This window comes from Bipolaris sorokiniana (genome assembly GCF_000338995.1).
Source record: "Bipolaris sorokiniana ND90Pr unplaced genomic scaffold COCSAscaffold_19, whole genome shotgun sequence".
Classification (NCBI taxonomy): domain Eukaryota; kingdom Fungi; phylum Ascomycota; class Dothideomycetes; order Pleosporales; family Pleosporaceae; genus Bipolaris; species Bipolaris sorokiniana.
Window position 1 is genome coordinate 405,201 of NW_006911913.1, and position 16,577 is coordinate 421,777.

Below are 16,577 nucleotides of genomic sequence, written 5' to 3' on the forward strand. Positions count from 1 at the left end.
GGCAGAACATACAAAGACATTACTTGATCATTTTTAGTTCGATACATACATATACTAGATTACTTGTCAGGTCATGCAGTATACAACTTGGAGACCGGAGAATAACAGAGTAAGAAGAGAAGAATAAGAATAAGACCAAGTCTAAGAAAGGGAATATAAAAAAATGACATCCCGGGTATACGCGCCGACATGAACGACATATCATCTTCGTAATAAATTCACCGTGTAGCGCCATATGCCATGATTTGCAACCGGAAGGAAGAAAAGCGCATAAAAAAGAGGTCGTTAGAAGATTTTAGTTGAAGGGAGAGAGAGAGAGCAAGGGAGATCAAACACCACTCATGTGTACCTCTTCGTCGCGCAGAAAGTCAGCTTCTTCGAAATCACTATTACTGCCTGCACCCACGCGGCCCTCGATCCGTGCGGAATTTTCAAAGTCCATGTCAATGTCGTCGTCGCTAATGGTCCGCCTTGTGGTACGTCTGGACCTGGGCTGCGCAAAATGTCGTACGGGCGGCAGTGCATTTATACCTTGGGTGGGTGTCTCACTCAACGGGCTGACAGGGACGTCGTCGAACTCAACGGCCAAGTTGGCGCCTCTTGATGACGAGGAGCGACCATTGAAGAGGAAGTTTGTGTTGAGTGGCCTTACCTCGTCTTCGTCATGCCACGAGCGTTTTGAGGGGTTGTGCAGACGTTGCGAGGAGGGCGATGTGGTGGAGTCGTAGCCGCTGTCTGTGGAAGATTGGTCTGGAAAGGGCTGGGTGAAGGCGTCGGCGGTGAGTGGAAAAGCAATGGTAGGTCTCTGGCGGTTTGGAGATGTCGTATAGAGGTAAGGGTTTGTGGTGGGTTGTTCAGCGAAGCCGCCAATATCGTGTAGGCCATAGAAGGGCAGCAGCTCGCGCTGGTGTTGGTAGTGGTCGGGCACGGCCTCTGGCGGGGGCTTGATGTCCAGGCGAGGTCTCGCCCTAGCGAAGCGGTCCGAGGGTGAGGTGAGCATCTTGTGCGTCTTGTAGCCTTCGGGTACGCTCTTGCGTACTCGCATGCCCGCGCTCAGCAAGTCTGCTTGAACCTGGGGAGGGGCGTGGGAGGCAAGGTGGTGTCGGGGGTGGGCAATTGGCCGTGTGTTTTGGTGTCGCGGACGGGTAATTGGTTCTAGGCCCGGCAGGTGGTCACAGTTGTGCAAGCCGTCCCGCACCTCAAAATAGGTCGTGATGCTAGGCTGGAACTGTTTCTTGCAGGGGTGTTGTTGGGCGAGCGTAGGTGGTGTAGAGCAATGGTGCATAGCGATTGCAGAGGCAGAGGCAGAGGCAGAGGAGGAGGAAGAGGGCGCGGGCCGGGGCAGTCCAGACAGTTATGCAGCCTCGCTGCCGCAGTGGAGAGGGGTGATCTTTCTGATGCCGCTTGAATGCACGCTCGAGCCCTGTGCCGGGGGGCGGAGCGATCTGATCGGCTGCTCGGCTCGTCGAAGAACGGCGGATAGAAAAGGTTCGATGGTCCGACAGCACTGGCGGAGCGGAAGATTGGAGGGCACAGGCGCAAAAGATAGTTTGGAGCTGTCTAAGTATGGTAGTATGGGGACGAGCGAGGCGGATGGCGGCAGCTGAGATGACGCGACAAACTAAGGGCAACGGGGACAGGAGGGTGATCGCTGACCAGCTTATTCACGGGGATCCACTGCGGGAGGCGGGCTAACATGAAGCCACGCGCGCCGCGTCCGAGGCGCGAGGGTGAGGGCGAGGGCGAGGGCGAGGGCGAGTGCGGGTCGCTTCCATCTACTCTACACGCACTGAGACTTTTACCGCAGACTCCCTCCGCCGCTGAAACTGCTGAGACTCTGGCTGTGTCTCGAGACGGCGCATCTTAGCTCATCCAAAAGACATTTTTTCCCACCGGCTTTGCTGTTGCTTCTGCTCAGCGACAAACACCTGCAATCCCTGCTAGCGCCCATCAGATGCCATGACATCGCAGCAAGCGTTATGGCGCTCCGACACTGCCGACACGTATCTTTGAAGACAATGGAATTACGACTACGTCAACGTACCTCGCTACCGTTCCCACGATACTACCCTAGAAGCCCATCGGTCCGTCGTGCGCAACTAGCCCTCATCGCCTTTGAACAAGGCTAATCGCCAATCTCGACCCGTCGCCCTCACACTATCCACACGTCGAAGGAACGAGGCATTGGTGCTTGGCCGCTTGAGACTTGTTTCATTTATCCAAATCGTACAATCGCGAAAGAAATACAACATCCCATGACCCGCCGACCGGAGGCCTTGTTCCGCCAAAAGCACCAGTACGCCTTACAGTAAATACAAGTCTATGTCTTCTCGCCTTGTGAAGACAGACTCCGGGATATACTAAACAATTGACTCGCCTCCGAACCCAACCTAACCAGACCTTAGGCAAGCCTTCGTCTCAGAGAAAATGCAACATACTGCTGACACTCTCAAGGTAGGTCGGCGGGGATGTTGCCCATCTCGACCTCCTTCCTGTGCTGCCTAGCAGCCCACTTGTCCGCTATCCAAGTAATCATTGTGACACCAGTGCTTGCACCAACCAGCAGGAAGACTACAAGGGTTCCCCAGAGCGCAAACTTGCTCGATTGACAAAGCGACTTGAAGTCGCCGTTGCCCATGCCAGGCGGCATAGCAATGCCCTCAGGTAGGTCTTGCTCAAGTGGCCGCGAGCTTTGCATCTTGCAAGTCCATGTCTGAATGGTATCGACATCGGGTGCGTTTCCGTTGAGAATGTGTGCCCAGACAGTAGTAATGAGCGTAAGAAGAAGAGTAGGGAGTAGTGTGGCTAAGGAAAGAAGAGCGCGGAGAGTGTATTTCTGACGAAGCGCCAACTGCTACACGTTAGTCTACATGACTTCACTAAAGCATTACCACAGAATTATACGTACCTTGGGAATGAATGATGCGATCAAGAAAGCGCCGCAGAGAACCAATGTGACCACAGAAGAAGCGATGAGTGCCTTGGTTCCTTGTACATCAAAGTGCTGGGGCCACATGGGTGCCCACCATGGGTTGGACAGGTGTTGCTCGTTGAAGATACGGAGAGTGTGCGCAGAAGTACCAAGGATAGCGATGCTAAGGACAACGACAAGGCCAGTGATGACGGCCTGAGCCATGTGGAAAGGAGCGGGGTTGATCTTCATCTTGACGATCGTGTTCTCTCAAGTTCCGGTCTGATAGTATTACTCGTAATCGAGAAAGGTGAATGAAACAAAACAACAAGGATATAAAGATTGTATCGTCCGAGCAGGGTGTCAACCAGGATCACCTATTCTTTATCGTCCGTGTATAAAATAAAAGAGGGGCCAACAACAGTGATAAAGAAACAAAAGACGCGAAGGAGAAAGAGCCAGATATATTCGTTCCTGAGGCCGTCGTCTAAGAGAAAACCTTACTGCCTGAGCTGGATGGACAGAAAAGTAAGCACCAAGACGGGTGGCCAACATGCCTTTAAAACGACTTGGTCGCAATTGCGGTTTCAAGCCCACAGAACACCCTTTGCCGCTACCCGGCCTTCCATCCACCCCTTGCAGCCTCCCCACTCCCAAACTATTACTCGCGCACCTCGAAATAGACGAACGAGAAGTACGAAGAAAAAAGACATTGGTCCAATCTGCCTTGCCGCTGGGACTACCCAGTGGTGTCCGCCCTGGTAGCGCTACGATACAGCAAAGTAATGGCCCCAGCGCTGTCATTCGCAGCGCGTAACCATGCAGTCCACGCCTAGAATAGCAGTATTAGTCCCTTGCATCCCTACTGCTGTCTTACTGCATGTGGTACATTTTACTACCATCCCCATAACTCGTTCCTTCGTTGGGTTTACTGCAGCTTGTTTTGGTGGCCCCTGTTGTGAGATTTGCCAGCCAATCAGCGTCCAGAGATACGCTTTTCTACACAGCATTCAGCATTGTAAGCGCCGACACTTTGCCCGAAGCAGCCCCTCTTTGCACATGCACACATGTGCAAGCCCTAGGTTTTCTTGCGAAGCGCCCGCTGTGCAGTTAGCGTTTCACAGTTTGATCCAACATGCATTTTTGGGTTGCTCAAGGGCTGTTATTCGATGGTTTGACGGCGTAGTGTCGCCAAGTTGGCAGCCCAGCTCGAGGGCTAAGTTTTTCATGCCCGTAGTTCGCTTGCCGTGCGCCAACGGTAAGCCACGGTGCTTGCAAGACGCACGGTATGATGGGGCCATTGGCAATAAACGGGTGGGGTCTTGATCGTTCACAACTCTCCCCTCGTACTAAAACAGTGAGGAGTTTCAGGGCGAGCATGTTTAGTTTGGAAATGGATGTGTTGAAAACTTTGCCTGGAGTACACCTAGAGTAGAGCAAGACATCAAGTACCAACGCACAGACTGTATTCTTATACATACATCGACCAGAACGGCAGTGGCTCATGCGCTACGAAGCTTGGCCAGTAAGGCCTCCGAACCCCCATTTCTTACGACCCAGACTTTGCGAGGCATTGGACTTGCCCTTCTTCGCTGCCTCTAAAGAATGTCCCTTCTCCCACTCCTCATCAGCCTTGAACGCAGTTATCGCTTGTTCAAGGTTGTAATTTGCTTGTTCGAGATAAAGAAGGGCAACATCATATCTAGCACCCAAGTCAGTATACACCCCGTACTACAACAAGATACAGCACAAGCCGACTTACTCTGACACCTTGCACTTAACCATAAACTTTCTCAACTTGGTCTTCTTAATTTCTTCTTCCTCACCCTCGAGCGGCCGCGGACTAAGACTGACCCCGCCCTTGTAATACTCGCCGGGTATAAGAATTGTTCTGCGCGCAGCTAGCAGGTGATCGGCAAACAGGTTGTTTGTTCGGCGGAGGGCGTCGGCCGGAACACCGTATCGAAGAGATAAAGACCGTACTGAATCGTTATTCTGGTCTACGAAATGTAACACATCGGGCGCATCCTCGCCGTTTGCCTTTGACTTTTCAGGTGGCGTTTGCAATGAATTATGTGCAGAGTAAGGTGGTAACTCGTCACCCGCCAGGTGCTCGTCTGGTGGCGAATACGTAGGAGGATCGCGTAGACCTTGCGGAGGCAATGCTGATGGGCCCGTCGCTATCTGGCAGAATGGACAGTAGTTTTGGAATCTAGGGTTGTCTGTTAAACATCGGGCACATATAGCGCGCCCGCAGCAGTCAAGTCTACGCTCGAACTGTGAGGGCTTCTCTGTCTTCTCGTCATATGTAGGTGGTATCGATGTAAGGAGTGTAGCGCATGTGCAGCATGCTTCAGACATGGTGGTGATAGGAGAGTAAGTATCTGGTGAAGATGTGAAGTGCTAGATACAAGATTCGTAATACAAATACACTGGGGGGCAAAGCAAGACGTGCTACGTCATGACTAAAGCGGTTAGACACTCGCGTTAGCACGTGAAGGCGCGATATGGGTGTTATGTCGGTCAAATTAAATTCCTCTCTACGTGTATTAATCAAGTATCTAAACATCAATATAACAATCTCCCCGCTAAACTGTAATACAATGGTCGCGTGCAGTAAGTGTTGAACCATGGGTATAGGTAGAGAGGCCGGTCCCCCAGTCGAGCGTGCAAGGGTCTAGTCGGTCCTGCCAAGCCACGCACCGTCCAGTTAGCGAGCGCACGGCCCACCACACCAATTTCCCCGTCAAACTCGAAGTTTTGCTATACTCACCGACTCTCCTCAACTGCTCACCACCCGCACAAGCCGAGGTATGTCTTTCGTCAACCCGAGTGCCCTTCAGAGCCTGGGGATGCAATCGCTGTCATCTATAGGGATGGCGGCGACACTGCTTTTCCTCTGCGACAAGAGCTGAAGAACCCTCATGCTTGCAGTCTGAGGGCACTCTCCATGCTCTGGCATCTGGAGGCTAACCACAATTCTGCGCGTAGATACCTCAGTCGCCCTCCGCCGCCACCGAGAATCTCCACACGCCGCCAAAATGGTCAAGACCTCCGTCCTTAACGATGCGCTTAACGCCATCAACAACGCCGAGAAGGCTGGCAAGCGCCAGGTCCTGATCCGTCCTTCCTCCAAGGTCATTGTCAAGTTCCTCCGCGTCATGCAGAAGCACGGTACGTACAATTTTTTTCACAGACGTCTTAATCTCCTTACTCCGAACGACGAAAAAGGCGCGCATCTGCATCAACATCCACCTCCCCTCCCTTTCCTCCCCTCCCCTCTTCGGGCTGATAACTAGTTAATGATCTCGATTTCCCACGATCATTGACCTTTAAGTGTCCGATATATTGAACTGCGGAGGACTTACACGTCTTCGGAACCGTTTCATGACGTCTGATGTTTATTTCGCCGCAACATACACTGACATTTGCTTTTTTTCAGGCTACATTGGCGAGTTCGAGGAGGTCGATGACCACCGCAACGGCAAGATCGTCATCCAGCTCATTGGCCGCATCAACAAGACCGGTGTCATCTCCCCCCGTTACAACGTCCAGCTCCGCGACATGGAGAAGTGGGTCGTCAAGCTACTCCCCTCTCGTCAATTCGGTTTCATCGTCCTGACCACCTCTGCCGGTATCATGGACCACGAGGAGGCCCGCAGGAAGCACGTTGCCGGCAAGATTCTGGGTTTCTTCTACTAGGATGTTCTAGAATGTGGTGGAGTGGGATGCAATATACCCGGGCTTAGACAAGCAAAATCATCTGTATTTGGCTAAGTGGTCCATCATGGGAGCGTTCAACGAAGAAATGACAAAAAAGTTGATGAATTCAAATGACTCTTTTTGAGTGGTTTATCATTATTGTGACTATTATTGTATGTGTTGAGTGAATATGGATTAGCATATGTTTGGGAGGTATTTACTGAGTTTGTACTTTTTTCCAAAGTCAAGTCAAGTTGATTTACCATCAGTAAAATACCACACTGGACACAAGCACAGACAATTATTTTTGAAGTATGTCTCATTAACTATATACAAGACACTATGCTCAAATATGCTAAAACCTAGAATGCCTATCAAAAGCACCTTTTGAAATCAATCCATCATTCATAATTCGTAAAACCCATTGTTATGCCTTCTTGAATCATGGACATCAACTTTCCCCAAGTGATATGAAAACCCCTCCCAGTGAAATAACGCCATTGCTCCAAACATCATCTTTTTGCATCCCAGGTACTTCCTCATCATTCTTCTAGTCGTACAGATCCATGCCAGCATCGTCATCATCCAGCTCATGGACAGCGTCAGACTCATCGTACATTTCAGAGTCGTCTTCGCTGTCCGTGTGGTTTGGCAGCACGGCAACATGTCCCTCATCGAGCACAACCCTCGCCGTCTCACCATCCTTGATGGAGCCGCGAAGGATGAGCACAGCAAGTCGGTTGAGCACCTCCTTCTCAATGAGTCGGGCCAGTGGTCTGGCACCATATGCTGGCGAGTAGCCGGCAGAACCAAGGTAATCGCGCACCTCGGGTCTCATCTCGATGCGCACGTTCCTTCCGTTCTGGTTGAGTCGCTTCTGGATCTCGTCCATTCTTACGTCCACGATGCTGCGGATCTCGCGCTTCGTAAGACGGTTGAAAATGACAATGGATGAGATACGGTTGAGAAACTCAGGCAGGAACCAGTTGCGTAGCGCATTCATGACCATCTCCTTGGTGGTAGGGTCAATCTTGCCGTCTGGTGCGTTGGGCCGTGACAGGTGCTCGGCACCCAAGTTGGAGGTCATGACGACAATGCAGTTCTTTGCGTCAACGATTCTACCTTGACCGTCGGTGATGCGACCATCGTCCATGAGTTGCAGGAGAACGGTAAGAACTTCCTTGGCAGCCTTCTCAACTTCATCAAAGAGCAGGATGGAGAACGGCTTCCGACGGAGGGATTCGGTAAGCTGGCCTCCTGCATCGTGACCGACATAGCCGGGTGGTGCACCAATCATCCTGCTGAGAGAGTGTCGCTCCTGGTACTCGGACATGTCAAATCGGATCATGGCCTTTGGATCGTCAAACAGGAACTCGGCAAGAGCCTTGGTAAGTAAAGTCTTTCCGGTACCAGATGGACCACAGAAGAGGAAGCTTGGTGGTTGGTTGGGGTTGGCAAGACCAGAGCGCTGAAGTCGGATGGCGTTGGAGACAGATGTGACAGCCTCCTTCTGACCAACAACGACTTGTTGTAGGTGGCGCTCCATGTTGAGCAGCTTGTCCTTCTCTGTGGTCTTGAGACGAGTGACTGGGATTCCGGTCCAACGAGCGACAATCTCATTGATCTGGTCTGGACCAACGGAATCACTCAGGAGAGACTCACCACCTCCACTTGCCTGGTGTGAGTACATCTCAGCATCTGCGCGGGCCTTTTCACGCTCGAGTTCGCTGATGCGCTGCTCGACATCGGGAATGGCGTAGTACTTGAGATCAGATGCAGTCTGGATGTCACGCATACGCTCAGCCTCGGCAAGCTTGGTCTTGAGGCCCTCAAGCTTGAGCTTCTGGTCCTGGATCTCCTTGCTGCGGCCCTTTTCGCGTTCATACATTTCGCGAAGTGGCCTCAGCTCTTCCTCAATGTTGGCAGCCTCAGCTTTGGCCTCCTTTAGACGCGTTTGTGAGGCTTCATCCTTCTCCCGCGAAAGGGCATGAATCTCAATCTGGAGTTGTCTATGGCGTCGTTCGAGGTTATCCAGAGCTTCAGGTTGTGACTCTCGGGTGACACGGACAGCTGCCGCAGCCTCATCGATCAGATCGACAGCGGAATCTGGCAGTCGCCGTTGGGTGAGGTAGCGGGCGGCGAGGGTAGCAGCTGCAACGATAGCACCATCCATAATGGTGACACCGTGGTGCGTCTCGTATCGCTCCTTCAGTCCTCGAAGAATAGAGATTGTCTCGGGGATCGAAGGCTCCTTGACGAGGACCTGCTGGAATCGACGTTCGAATGCAGCGTCCTTTTCGATGTACTTGCGGTACTCGCCCAAGGTGGTTGCACCAATGCAGTGAAGCTGTCCACGAGCCAGCATGGGCTTCAGCAAGTTGGCAGCATCCATACCGCCCTCGCCAGAAGATCCAGCGCCCATGAGGAGATGGATTTCGTCGACGAACAACACTATCATCTCCTTGGATTCTTCGATCTCCTTCAACACTCCCTTCATACGGTCTTCGAACTCTCCGCGGTACTTGCTGCCAGCAACTAGAGCACCGACGTCGAGTGAAAGCAGCTTGCATGCTGCTAGGTTTGCTGGTACATCTGCATCGACAATTCGGCGGGCAAGACCTTCAACGACTGTAGTCTTACCAACACCAGGCTCACCAATGAGAACAGGGTTGTTCTTGGTTCGCCTAGTCAGGATACGAATGACTCGTCGTGTTTCGTCTTCACGACCAATGACAGGGTCGATCTTGCCCTCTCGTGCCATGGCGGTCATGTCGATGGTGAATTTCTTGAGGTTCTCGTTCTCCTCCTCGGCGTCTGCCGTCTTCGAGTCCACCCGCTTTGTTCCTCGAAGTGCTTGGATAGCATTGTCGATCTGCTTCGTGTTGGGTACGTTTGATTCGGCGAGGATTCGTTGTATTTGGGAATCCTGGCAGAGCGACATGATGAGGTGGTCGACAGCAATGAAGCTATCCTTTTGTGTCTTGCTTAGCTCTTCCGCAGAACGCAGCACCTTTGCCATAGCTGGTGATGGTGATGTACGCTCTGGCGGAGGATCTTGACTTGGCAACCGGACCATTGCCTTCTTGAGGTTACGTTCGAAGGCTTGTGGGTCGCCATTTGCGCGTTCGAGGACTTGCTTGAATAGCGGTGGTGGGGGTACGTCGACTGTGTTTGCGAGGTCCTTGGGTGGATCTATCAACGACACCGCAAGGTGTAGAGGTGTGAGTTGTGAGTGTGCATAGCCCTTGGCGAGATCGAAGCTGTCTGCCAGGGCCTTTGCAGCTCGGTCGGTATAGGCGTCGAATGAAGTCATTTTGATTAGTGACTGTAGCCTTATTTATGGCTTGAAGCCAAGATGAAAATCGTGCGTTGTGAACCTGCTATCAGGTTTTGTACTAGGTGTTTGTACACTGTTTAATTGATGGGTATCTCTGCAGAAACAGAAGAAGTTGAGTAGGACAAGACGCAGGTGAGATTTATATAAGTTGTACGCAAATGAGGGCGAAGTATCAGGAAATAACCAGTGATGTGGAGTGATTTCTCGTCATGTCTCGAAGCTAGGCGTGCATTCCACCCTGCACGTAGAAGCTTCTGGGCACCTGCTGCAAGTTTCCGGTCAAGTCGCAGCATCCCCGCCAATCAAGGTTACGTCACTGCTTGGCACGTCATTCCTGGATAGGACTAGCGCGGCTCGGTGCAAGTACCCGGACATCGTGAGATGTCTGCCCAACATCAAATCGTGGCTCAATAAGCACGTCTCGACTCTAGATACGCCAATGAACAGCGTGCCTCGTTATGACTCTTTGAAGCGGGGTGCCTAACTCTCAGAATAATCCGGCGTGGGCCTCATCCCTCATCGACACGTCAGAGCTACAACGGGAGCATTTAACTTTGACAAGTCACGCCTGGTACGAGCGTACGAGCAACCGTTGCCATCCACTTCAATCGTTCAAGATATATGACTTTGCTTGATCGGATATACTGTTGCCGTAGTTGTAGTGGAAATTAAGCACGGACTACTGCCAATAAGCTATTATGTTTCAATTAGGTTTAGTATTGCATAGGGAGACTATAATAGCCAACAAAGATCGAGACGTTTGTAGTTACAGAACGAAATGACAGGTAAATACAGTTTAAACTATCCTGACGTCTCTGACAGTTGTATATGCATTGTCCGACGCGGTATATCCCAGGACCTGTCTTTCCAGTAGGTCAACTAGATAGAAGAGACGTTCTGATTTTGCAAATTGCGAAATGGTGCAGCTGCTGAAATATGGAAATTACACACTGCAAATGTTGAAGACGAAAGTTGTTCAAGAGCCTCATATAGGGTATATATAATAACTGAATAAACCGTATCCCATTCGCATTGATGCCACTCCCAAATGGATCATCTGTGTACCCTTTTCCTTCGCTGCAAACCAGTGCACTAACTACTTCGTAAGAAAAGATCGCTTCGTAGAGAGAAAGAAATCGTTCAAGCGGAAGCCTTGGCCTCTTCAGCCTTCTTCTGCTCCTCAGCCTTTTTCTGCTCATCAGCCTGCTTCTGGGCCTCGTCAGCCGCCTTCTGAGCCTCATCCTGCTTCTTCTGCTCCTCAGCTTGCTTGGCTGCTTCCTCTTGCTGCTTCTTCTGTTCGTCAGCTTGCTTCTGAGCCTCATCCTGCTTCTTCTGCTCTTCAGCCTGCTTGGCAGCCTCCTCAGCCTTCTTCTGCTCATCCTGCTTCTGCTCCTCCTCCTGTTGCTTCTTCTGCTCATCCTGCTTCTGCTGCTCCTCCTGTTGCTTCTTCTGCTCCTCCTGCTTCTGCTGCTCTTCCTGTTGCTTCTTCTGCTCATCCTGCTTCTGCTGTTCCTCCTGTTGCTTCTTCTGCTCCTCTTGCTGCTTCTTCTGCTCCTCTTCAGCCTTGCGCTGCTCATCGTCGTTGTTCTTGTCGTCGTTGTTGTTGTTGTTGTTATCATTACCCTTTTGCTTCAGGAGCTCCTCAAGCTCCTGGGCAGCAAGCAACTCATTAAGCTTATTATCGTTCTCGTCCTCATCGTTGCGCTGCAGGTCCTCAACTGCACCCTGCCAGATGGCACCGAGAATCGCAGCAGGGTCCTCGACAATGTTGGCGTGGCGGGGTCGCTCGTCAAAGATTTGGTAGCCCCGGGTCTTGAGGGGAAGGCCTCCGTCAATGGGGCCAGTGGCACCAGCAATGCCATTGAAGCGTCCGATCCTGTCAAAGGCGTTGTCGCGGAGAATGTCGTTGGCAATGAGCTTACGGGAGTCGAAGATCATGACGCTCTGCCTGTCGCGGCCACCGCGGTTGGCAACAATGGTGTTCTGAGCAAAGAAGCTCTGGTCGCGACGGCCGCCACGGCCATCATCGATGACAACGATAATCTCCTGAACAATGATGACATCGGTTCTGCGGTCACGGAACTGGTTCTGGAAGTTGCTCTTGCGGAAGAGGTTGTTCAGATCGTTGTTGAAGCCGTTGTTGACCTGGTCAACGATGAGGACCTGTTGGATCTGCTGCACAATTTGCTGGCGGGAGCGGTCATCGACGATCTGAATCTTCTGCTGCTGGATCTGAATGACCTTTTGCTGCTTGTTGAAGTTGTTGAAGCCGTCGATGAAGTTGAAGGCGCCATCGTTGCGATTAAAGCCGTTGATGACGGAGCTGACATCGATCTGGCGCCTGTCGAGGCTGAGGCCAGACTGGTGGCTGATGGGCTTTGCGGCAACGAAGCCGGCAGCGAGGACAAAGGTAACAATAGCCTTGAAAGACATGTTGATAGTAAATGTAAAGACTGGAATAGACTTGACTTTAAGTTGCGGAGATTAAAGTTTGTAGATGATTAAACGTCACAGACGTATCTTGTTAAAATGGCAAAGAGAGTGATTGCTGCAGACTATCAAAGTCGCTAAAGAATGGAAAGGTATTAAGGAAGGAAGAAAAGCAAGGCTGAAGGCTTGGAGTGAATGTGGGATGAGGATGATTCTCTGTCTACGCGACCACCCAGTACCTTTTATCCATTTTCGCCCATCGCAGAATTTTCTTGGTTATGCCCTAGCAAACGTCCATCTGTAGCTTGCCTGATCCCCTGTGCTGTCGTTGTGTGACACACGTAGCGTGATTGTCACTTGCTACCGGCGAAGAATGCTCCCGCGGCCGCCAAGAGGGGTGATGTGCAACGACATGCCCGCCAAGATTTGCTTGACAGTTTTGCCTTGCTGTCTGAGGCGCATTCAAGAGCCTGAGGATAGCGGAGCCTCAATATCCGATTGCCTGCCAAGGCGTGGCTGTAGTCTGGGGTGTGGCAGACCATGCTTTGGCGACAGTGAGACACCATGTTCGGTGCACCTCCTACCCGCTTAAGATTGATAAAGGACCGCTTTGTGGGACAGGGCCGAATGCGGAGGCGGCTAAACGGAAAGGACGCTGGGGCAACTCTCTGCTCCGGAACCGTTGTGGGATGAACACGTACGTGACGCTGAGAATAGCACTCAAGAACCCTTTGGTTGTTGTTCCGTGACACCCGGTCTTCTCAGTTTCCACGTGATTTCGCAGTCATTGTACTACTGTCTACGACGACAGCAACGCGTCTGTCTTTCATGTCATGGCCACGTCCAGTGGTGTCATTAACGTGTCACCCTTCACACGTCCATTCTGTAACATGAAGGGCATCCGCCAACGTCAACTGACTCTGAACGCTAGAATCTTCCTACCTGTCAGTTTAGAAGCCTGTGTAAAGAAGAAAGTCGTGGTGGTGATGAGGAGGTGGAGCCGAGACATCGCTGAAACCCCACACGTGTGGGACAGAACTTTTGGCGAACACCAACCCCAGCCCTACTCCCGATATGGGGATATTACTATGCATTAAGCAAGTGTCGATCAGTTTGAACCTGATTAGGTTCCTAAGGCATGTGCATATAGGTCGGTCGGCCAATTTAAACAAGATTTTTATTGTTCCGAGTGTCTTGGACGTTGGAGCGGATGCTTGGCTGTCGATTCATGTTGGCCAATAAATAGAGCGTCCACCCTGCACCAAGGCAGAAATGCAATCCTGTTTTGTTTTTCTGTCTGGAATACTATTGCACTGCATGCGCATATGTGGTCCCAGGAAAAAGGAAGAAGTAACTCCAAAGGTGGGTTCAAAGGTCATGAGGTTGAGATTTTGCCGAATGCCATCCCTATGTACACATCATTTACTACATACCTAGTGTTCCTCTCAATTCCTCCCCTTTAGCGATAGAAACTTCATCTAAAAGCATAAAATGGTAGTCCCTAAAGTCGCGAATTGCCTCTGTCTCCGAAAACGCCTGCAAATGCCTGCAATGGCAGCTGGCCCCAAGCAGAGTAGGAACGAATGCCAGCCGTCAGCATATGCGTTTCGCTTCCATCTCCTTACTTGGGTCTGCACATGAGAATATCCTGTGAATTACAATTCATCTAGAAAAACCAAACAATCTACTCATCATCCGAGTCCGTGTCAGTATCAGTCTCGCTCTCGGATTCCACATCACCCTCGGTGTCGCTGCCACTGGAGTCATCGGCTGCTGATCTCCGCTTCTTGACTGGCGCACTACCAGTCTTCATTTGACGCATCTGACCAGCAATGGAATCTGTTAAGTGTTAGTAATTATGATCAGGTTGTCTCCATAGGAAAGGAAAACTTACCCTCTTCTGGCTCACTGATCTCTTCCTCCTCTTCGACCTGTTCGGCTTTACTGGCGTCCTCGACAACCAGCGTAACCTCCATCTTGGTGTCCATGCCAACATAGCTATCGCAGATCAAGTGCATAACGAAGGTGTAACTACCAGGCTGTGGAGGGGCGCCGAATTGCATCTTGAGTGTTTGTACGTTGAATGTAGGCTTACCACTCTCGTCGAGAATAGGCTTGTCAAAGGTCGAAAATGTGAATGGAGGTACTGCGATGCGTCCTTGCTTGCTATCTGCGAGAAACACGTGCCATCTTGGCGCGTGATCCCGGGCGTAGTATGGAGCGTGTGCTAGAGGTGGCTGAATGGGCTTGTCACTAGAGTTGTCGTTCTTACGTCCTGTAATCGCCGCGACATCGCCTTCCGCAGGATCAATGTCCAGAAGATCTTTCGGGTTGACCTCAGGAATGTCGGTGGCGCCTGAAGGAATGAAACGACCCTTGAGTACAAACTGGACTAAGCTGCTGGGTGTAACAAATCGCTCGCCAACAACCTTGAAGAATGCCTTTTCGAGATGAAATAGAGGAATCTGCGAGGCTACAGACATGGCTGTGTTGTACTGTTCGTGGGAGAGGAGCCCGGACTTTACGATGCGCGCTTTGCGTTGAGCGTCTGGGATTTGCATGAACTCTTGAATGGTAAGATGTGTCCTTGATCGCTCAGCCTCAGCCGCATCTGCAACAGCAGGTGTGAAATAAGGCAATTGTTCTAGTGGGGAGGATCCTGGTCGTAGAGCTTGGATGAGATTCTGGGATGTCCTGTATGCCGATAGTACTGCCGTGGTGTTGCCATACGCCAGCGCAATGGCGGCATAAGCTTCGTTCAAGCGGAATGCGATAGGTGCGATGGCGAACTTTTCTTCATTTAGGGTCTCATCCTCGAGTTCAACACGGCCAAGATATGCCCACAGCAAGGTTAGAACCTTGCGTCTCCGGCTGTCCTCCAGATCGTCGAGCTTTTGACGGTCCTTCAACGTGAGTGTTTGTGGAATGAGCGAGCCAGAGTTTTCAGAAAGAACCTTCTGCTCCAACTTGGATAGGCCGTTTTCTGCTTTTTGTCCAGTAAGGAGGTCGTTAAACTCTTCTCCGCTGCTCAGCGCATAGATGACACCTGTCTCACCCTGGTCGTTGTCGTAGTCGCGGAAGATCTTGCCAGCACTTGCGACCAAGACCTTTTCTTTTGTCAATCTCTGAGTTCCATACCACCACTTGCCAACTGTGTAGGGAAGAATGACACCGAGCGCGAGCGCATAAATCAGCAAGACGTACTTGCCAGATCCCTCGGTAACTAGCCACTGTGGGAGCGCAATGCCGATGCTGAAGCTCTGTTTGCCGTCGGGGTGACCGTATGTTAGAAAGTTGTTGCGGATTTCATCATCAGTGAGAGCTTTAAAGGCCTTGGTGACATCAACCCAGTGGTCGTTGATAGTTTGCAGGGTAATGTTCTTCTCGGGGTCCTCGCGGGCTTTGTCAGGATGCAAAGAAAGAGAGAGTTTTCGGTAATGCCTCTTAATCGCCTTCTCATCTGCACTCTGTGTTGTGAGTCAGCATGATTGTTCACGTGTCAAAATGCTGAGCAGAACGCTCTTACCCTTGATACACCAAGAACCGCATACGGGTCCCAAATGTCAGGTGTCGTCCTGGCAGTGACTAGGATGAGATAGACCATTGCGGCATTCAGAGCCCAACCGCCCACCATGACGAGACCACGCTTGATCCTCCTTTCCATGCGCTTCTGCTTCTTTCGCTGTCCTTGGATGAGATCTGCATGTTCGGGGGTGAAGTCGGACTCTATGCGCGCTCCAGTGTTTTCGAGTTCTATGAGCATAGTTAGTATGGCGATGTTGAAACAAAACCAAGTTGCGCACCTTTGCTGGGTCTCAGAAATGATATTGTGGTGGGGACAGTGACGAGTGTGGTGACAGTGAGGATGAAGTAGGGGAAGAACTGGCCCTGCAAACTTGTTAGAGGCGAATTGTTTTGTGTGCGCATCAAAAGCCCTACCTGCTCATCGTAATTGTAGTCGGTGCCGGACATGTTTAATGTCTGTCCCTAGGGACAAGTGGAGATGTTGCGAGAGAGCGAATAGAAGAAATAGCGGGGTAGCCTCGAGTTTAGGAAGTAGCAGAAAGAGAGGGAGAGTGTGTCCTAGGCCTGTGGCATTACGAAGAAGGTGTGGGCGGTGCGTACGAAAGAAAGTCGTGGCCACTTATTGAAGTTGTTCCGACCACTGTGTTCTTTCCCGCCGCACCACGACACATG

General features: G+C 51.2%; 7 protein-coding genes across 7 annotated transcripts; 1 reads left to right on the forward strand and 6 right to left on the reverse strand.

Annotated features, from left to right (window-relative positions):
* Positions 1-17: 17 nt before the first annotated feature.
* COCSADRAFT_41769 (uncharacterized protein) lies at positions 18-1,784 on the reverse strand. The gene has a single exon (XM_007707391.1). The coding sequence runs from the start codon at positions 1,283-1,285 to the stop codon at positions 329-331; it is 957 nt and encodes a 318-aa protein (XP_007705581.1). The 5' UTR covers positions 1,286-1,784; the 3' UTR covers positions 18-328.
* A 256-nt stretch (positions 1,785-2,040) lies between these two features.
* Positions 2,041-3,466, reverse strand: COCSADRAFT_41770 (uncharacterized protein). Its single transcript, XM_007707392.1, has 2 exons — positions 2,909-3,466; positions 2,041-2,851 (listed from the first exon to the last, which is right to left on the reverse strand). Exons 1-2 carry the CDS (start codon positions 3,161-3,163, stop codon positions 2,450-2,452), a joined length of 657 nt encoding a protein of 218 aa, XP_007705582.1. The 5' UTR covers positions 3,164-3,466; the 3' UTR covers positions 2,041-2,449.
* Positions 3,467-4,304: 838 nt separating this feature from the next.
* COCSADRAFT_129265 (uncharacterized protein) lies at positions 4,305-5,324 on the reverse strand. Its single transcript, XM_007707539.1, has 2 exons — positions 4,674-5,324; positions 4,305-4,613 (listed from the first exon to the last, which is right to left on the reverse strand). The coding sequence occupies exons 1-2, from the start codon at positions 5,270-5,272 to the stop codon at positions 4,421-4,423; spliced, it is 792 nt and encodes a 263-aa protein (XP_007705729.1). The 5' UTR covers positions 5,273-5,324; the 3' UTR covers positions 4,305-4,420.
* A 358-nt stretch (positions 5,325-5,682) lies between these two features.
* COCSADRAFT_41774 (uncharacterized protein) lies at positions 5,683-6,889 on the forward strand. Its single transcript, XM_007707393.1, has 2 exons — positions 5,683-6,085; positions 6,354-6,889. Exons 1-2 carry the CDS (start codon positions 5,953-5,955, stop codon positions 6,611-6,613), a joined length of 393 nt encoding a protein of 130 aa, XP_007705583.1. The 5' UTR covers positions 5,683-5,952; the 3' UTR covers positions 6,614-6,889.
* A 40-nt stretch (positions 6,890-6,929) lies between these two features.
* On the reverse strand, positions 6,930-10,174 carry COCSADRAFT_41775 (uncharacterized protein). The gene has a single exon (XM_007707394.1). The coding sequence runs from the start codon at positions 9,924-9,926 to the stop codon at positions 7,164-7,166; it is 2,763 nt and encodes a 920-aa protein (XP_007705584.1). The 5' UTR covers positions 9,927-10,174; the 3' UTR covers positions 6,930-7,163.
* A 1,384-nt stretch (positions 10,175-11,558) lies between these two features.
* On the reverse strand, positions 11,559-12,383 carry COCSADRAFT_69451 (uncharacterized protein; the record flags this gene model as incomplete). Its single annotated transcript, XM_007707540.1, has 1 exon — positions 11,559-12,383. A coding segment is annotated over one exon (825 nt), but the record flags the coding sequence as incomplete, so codon positions are not given.
* A 1,329-nt stretch (positions 12,384-13,712) lies between these two features.
* On the reverse strand, positions 13,713-16,552 carry COCSADRAFT_154311 (uncharacterized protein). The gene is made up of 5 exons (XM_007707541.1): positions 16,320-16,552; positions 16,184-16,268; positions 15,907-16,133; positions 14,275-15,847; positions 13,713-14,219 (listed from the first exon to the last, which is right to left on the reverse strand). The coding sequence occupies exons 1-5, from the start codon at positions 16,350-16,352 to the stop codon at positions 14,065-14,067; spliced, it is 2,073 nt and encodes a 690-aa protein (XP_007705731.1). The 5' UTR covers positions 16,353-16,552; the 3' UTR covers positions 13,713-14,064.
* Between the last annotated feature and the right edge of the window lie 25 nt (positions 16,553-16,577).

Excerpts from the sequence above, each read along its gene's own strand:
- COCSADRAFT_41769 (XM_007707391.1), bottom strand. The coding sequence starts at position 1,285 with ATGCACCATTGCTCTACACCACCTACGCTCGCCCAACAACACCCCTGC.
- COCSADRAFT_41770 (XM_007707392.1), bottom strand. The coding sequence starts at position 3,163 with ATGAAGATCAACCCCGCTCCTTTCCACATGGCTCAGGCCGTCATCACT. Across the intron at positions 2,852-2,908 it reads TCGCATCATTCATTCCCAAG|TTGGCGCTTCGTCAGAAATA; the intron begins GTACGTATAATT and ends AACGTGTAGCAG.
- COCSADRAFT_129265 (XM_007707539.1), bottom strand. The coding sequence starts at position 5,272 with ATGTCTGAAGCATGCTGCACATGCGCTACACTCCTTACATCGATACCA. Across the intron at positions 4,614-4,673 it reads GTTAAGTGCAAGGTGTCAGA|ATATGATGTTGCCCTTCTTT; the intron begins GTAAGTCGGCTT and ends CTTGGGTGCTAG.
- COCSADRAFT_41774 (XM_007707393.1), top strand. The coding sequence starts at position 5,953 with ATGGTCAAGACCTCCGTCCTTAACGATGCGCTTAACGCCATCAACAAC. Across the intron at positions 6,086-6,353 it reads CCGCGTCATGCAGAAGCACG|GCTACATTGGCGAGTTCGAG; the intron begins GTACGTACAATT and ends GCTTTTTTTCAG.
- COCSADRAFT_41775 (XM_007707394.1), bottom strand. The coding sequence starts at position 9,926 with ATGACTTCATTCGACGCCTATACCGACCGAGCTGCAAAGGCCCTGGCA.
- COCSADRAFT_154311 (XM_007707541.1), bottom strand. The coding sequence starts at position 16,352 with ATGTCCGGCACCGACTACAATTACGATGAGCAG. Across the intron at positions 16,269-16,319 it reads ACTACAATTACGATGAGCAG|GGCCAGTTCTTCCCCTACTT; the intron begins GTAGGGCTTTTG and ends ACAAGTTTGCAG. Across the intron at positions 16,134-16,183 it reads ATTTCTGAGACCCAGCAAAG|AACTCGAAAACACTGGAGCG; the intron begins GTGCGCAACTTG and ends CTATGCTCATAG.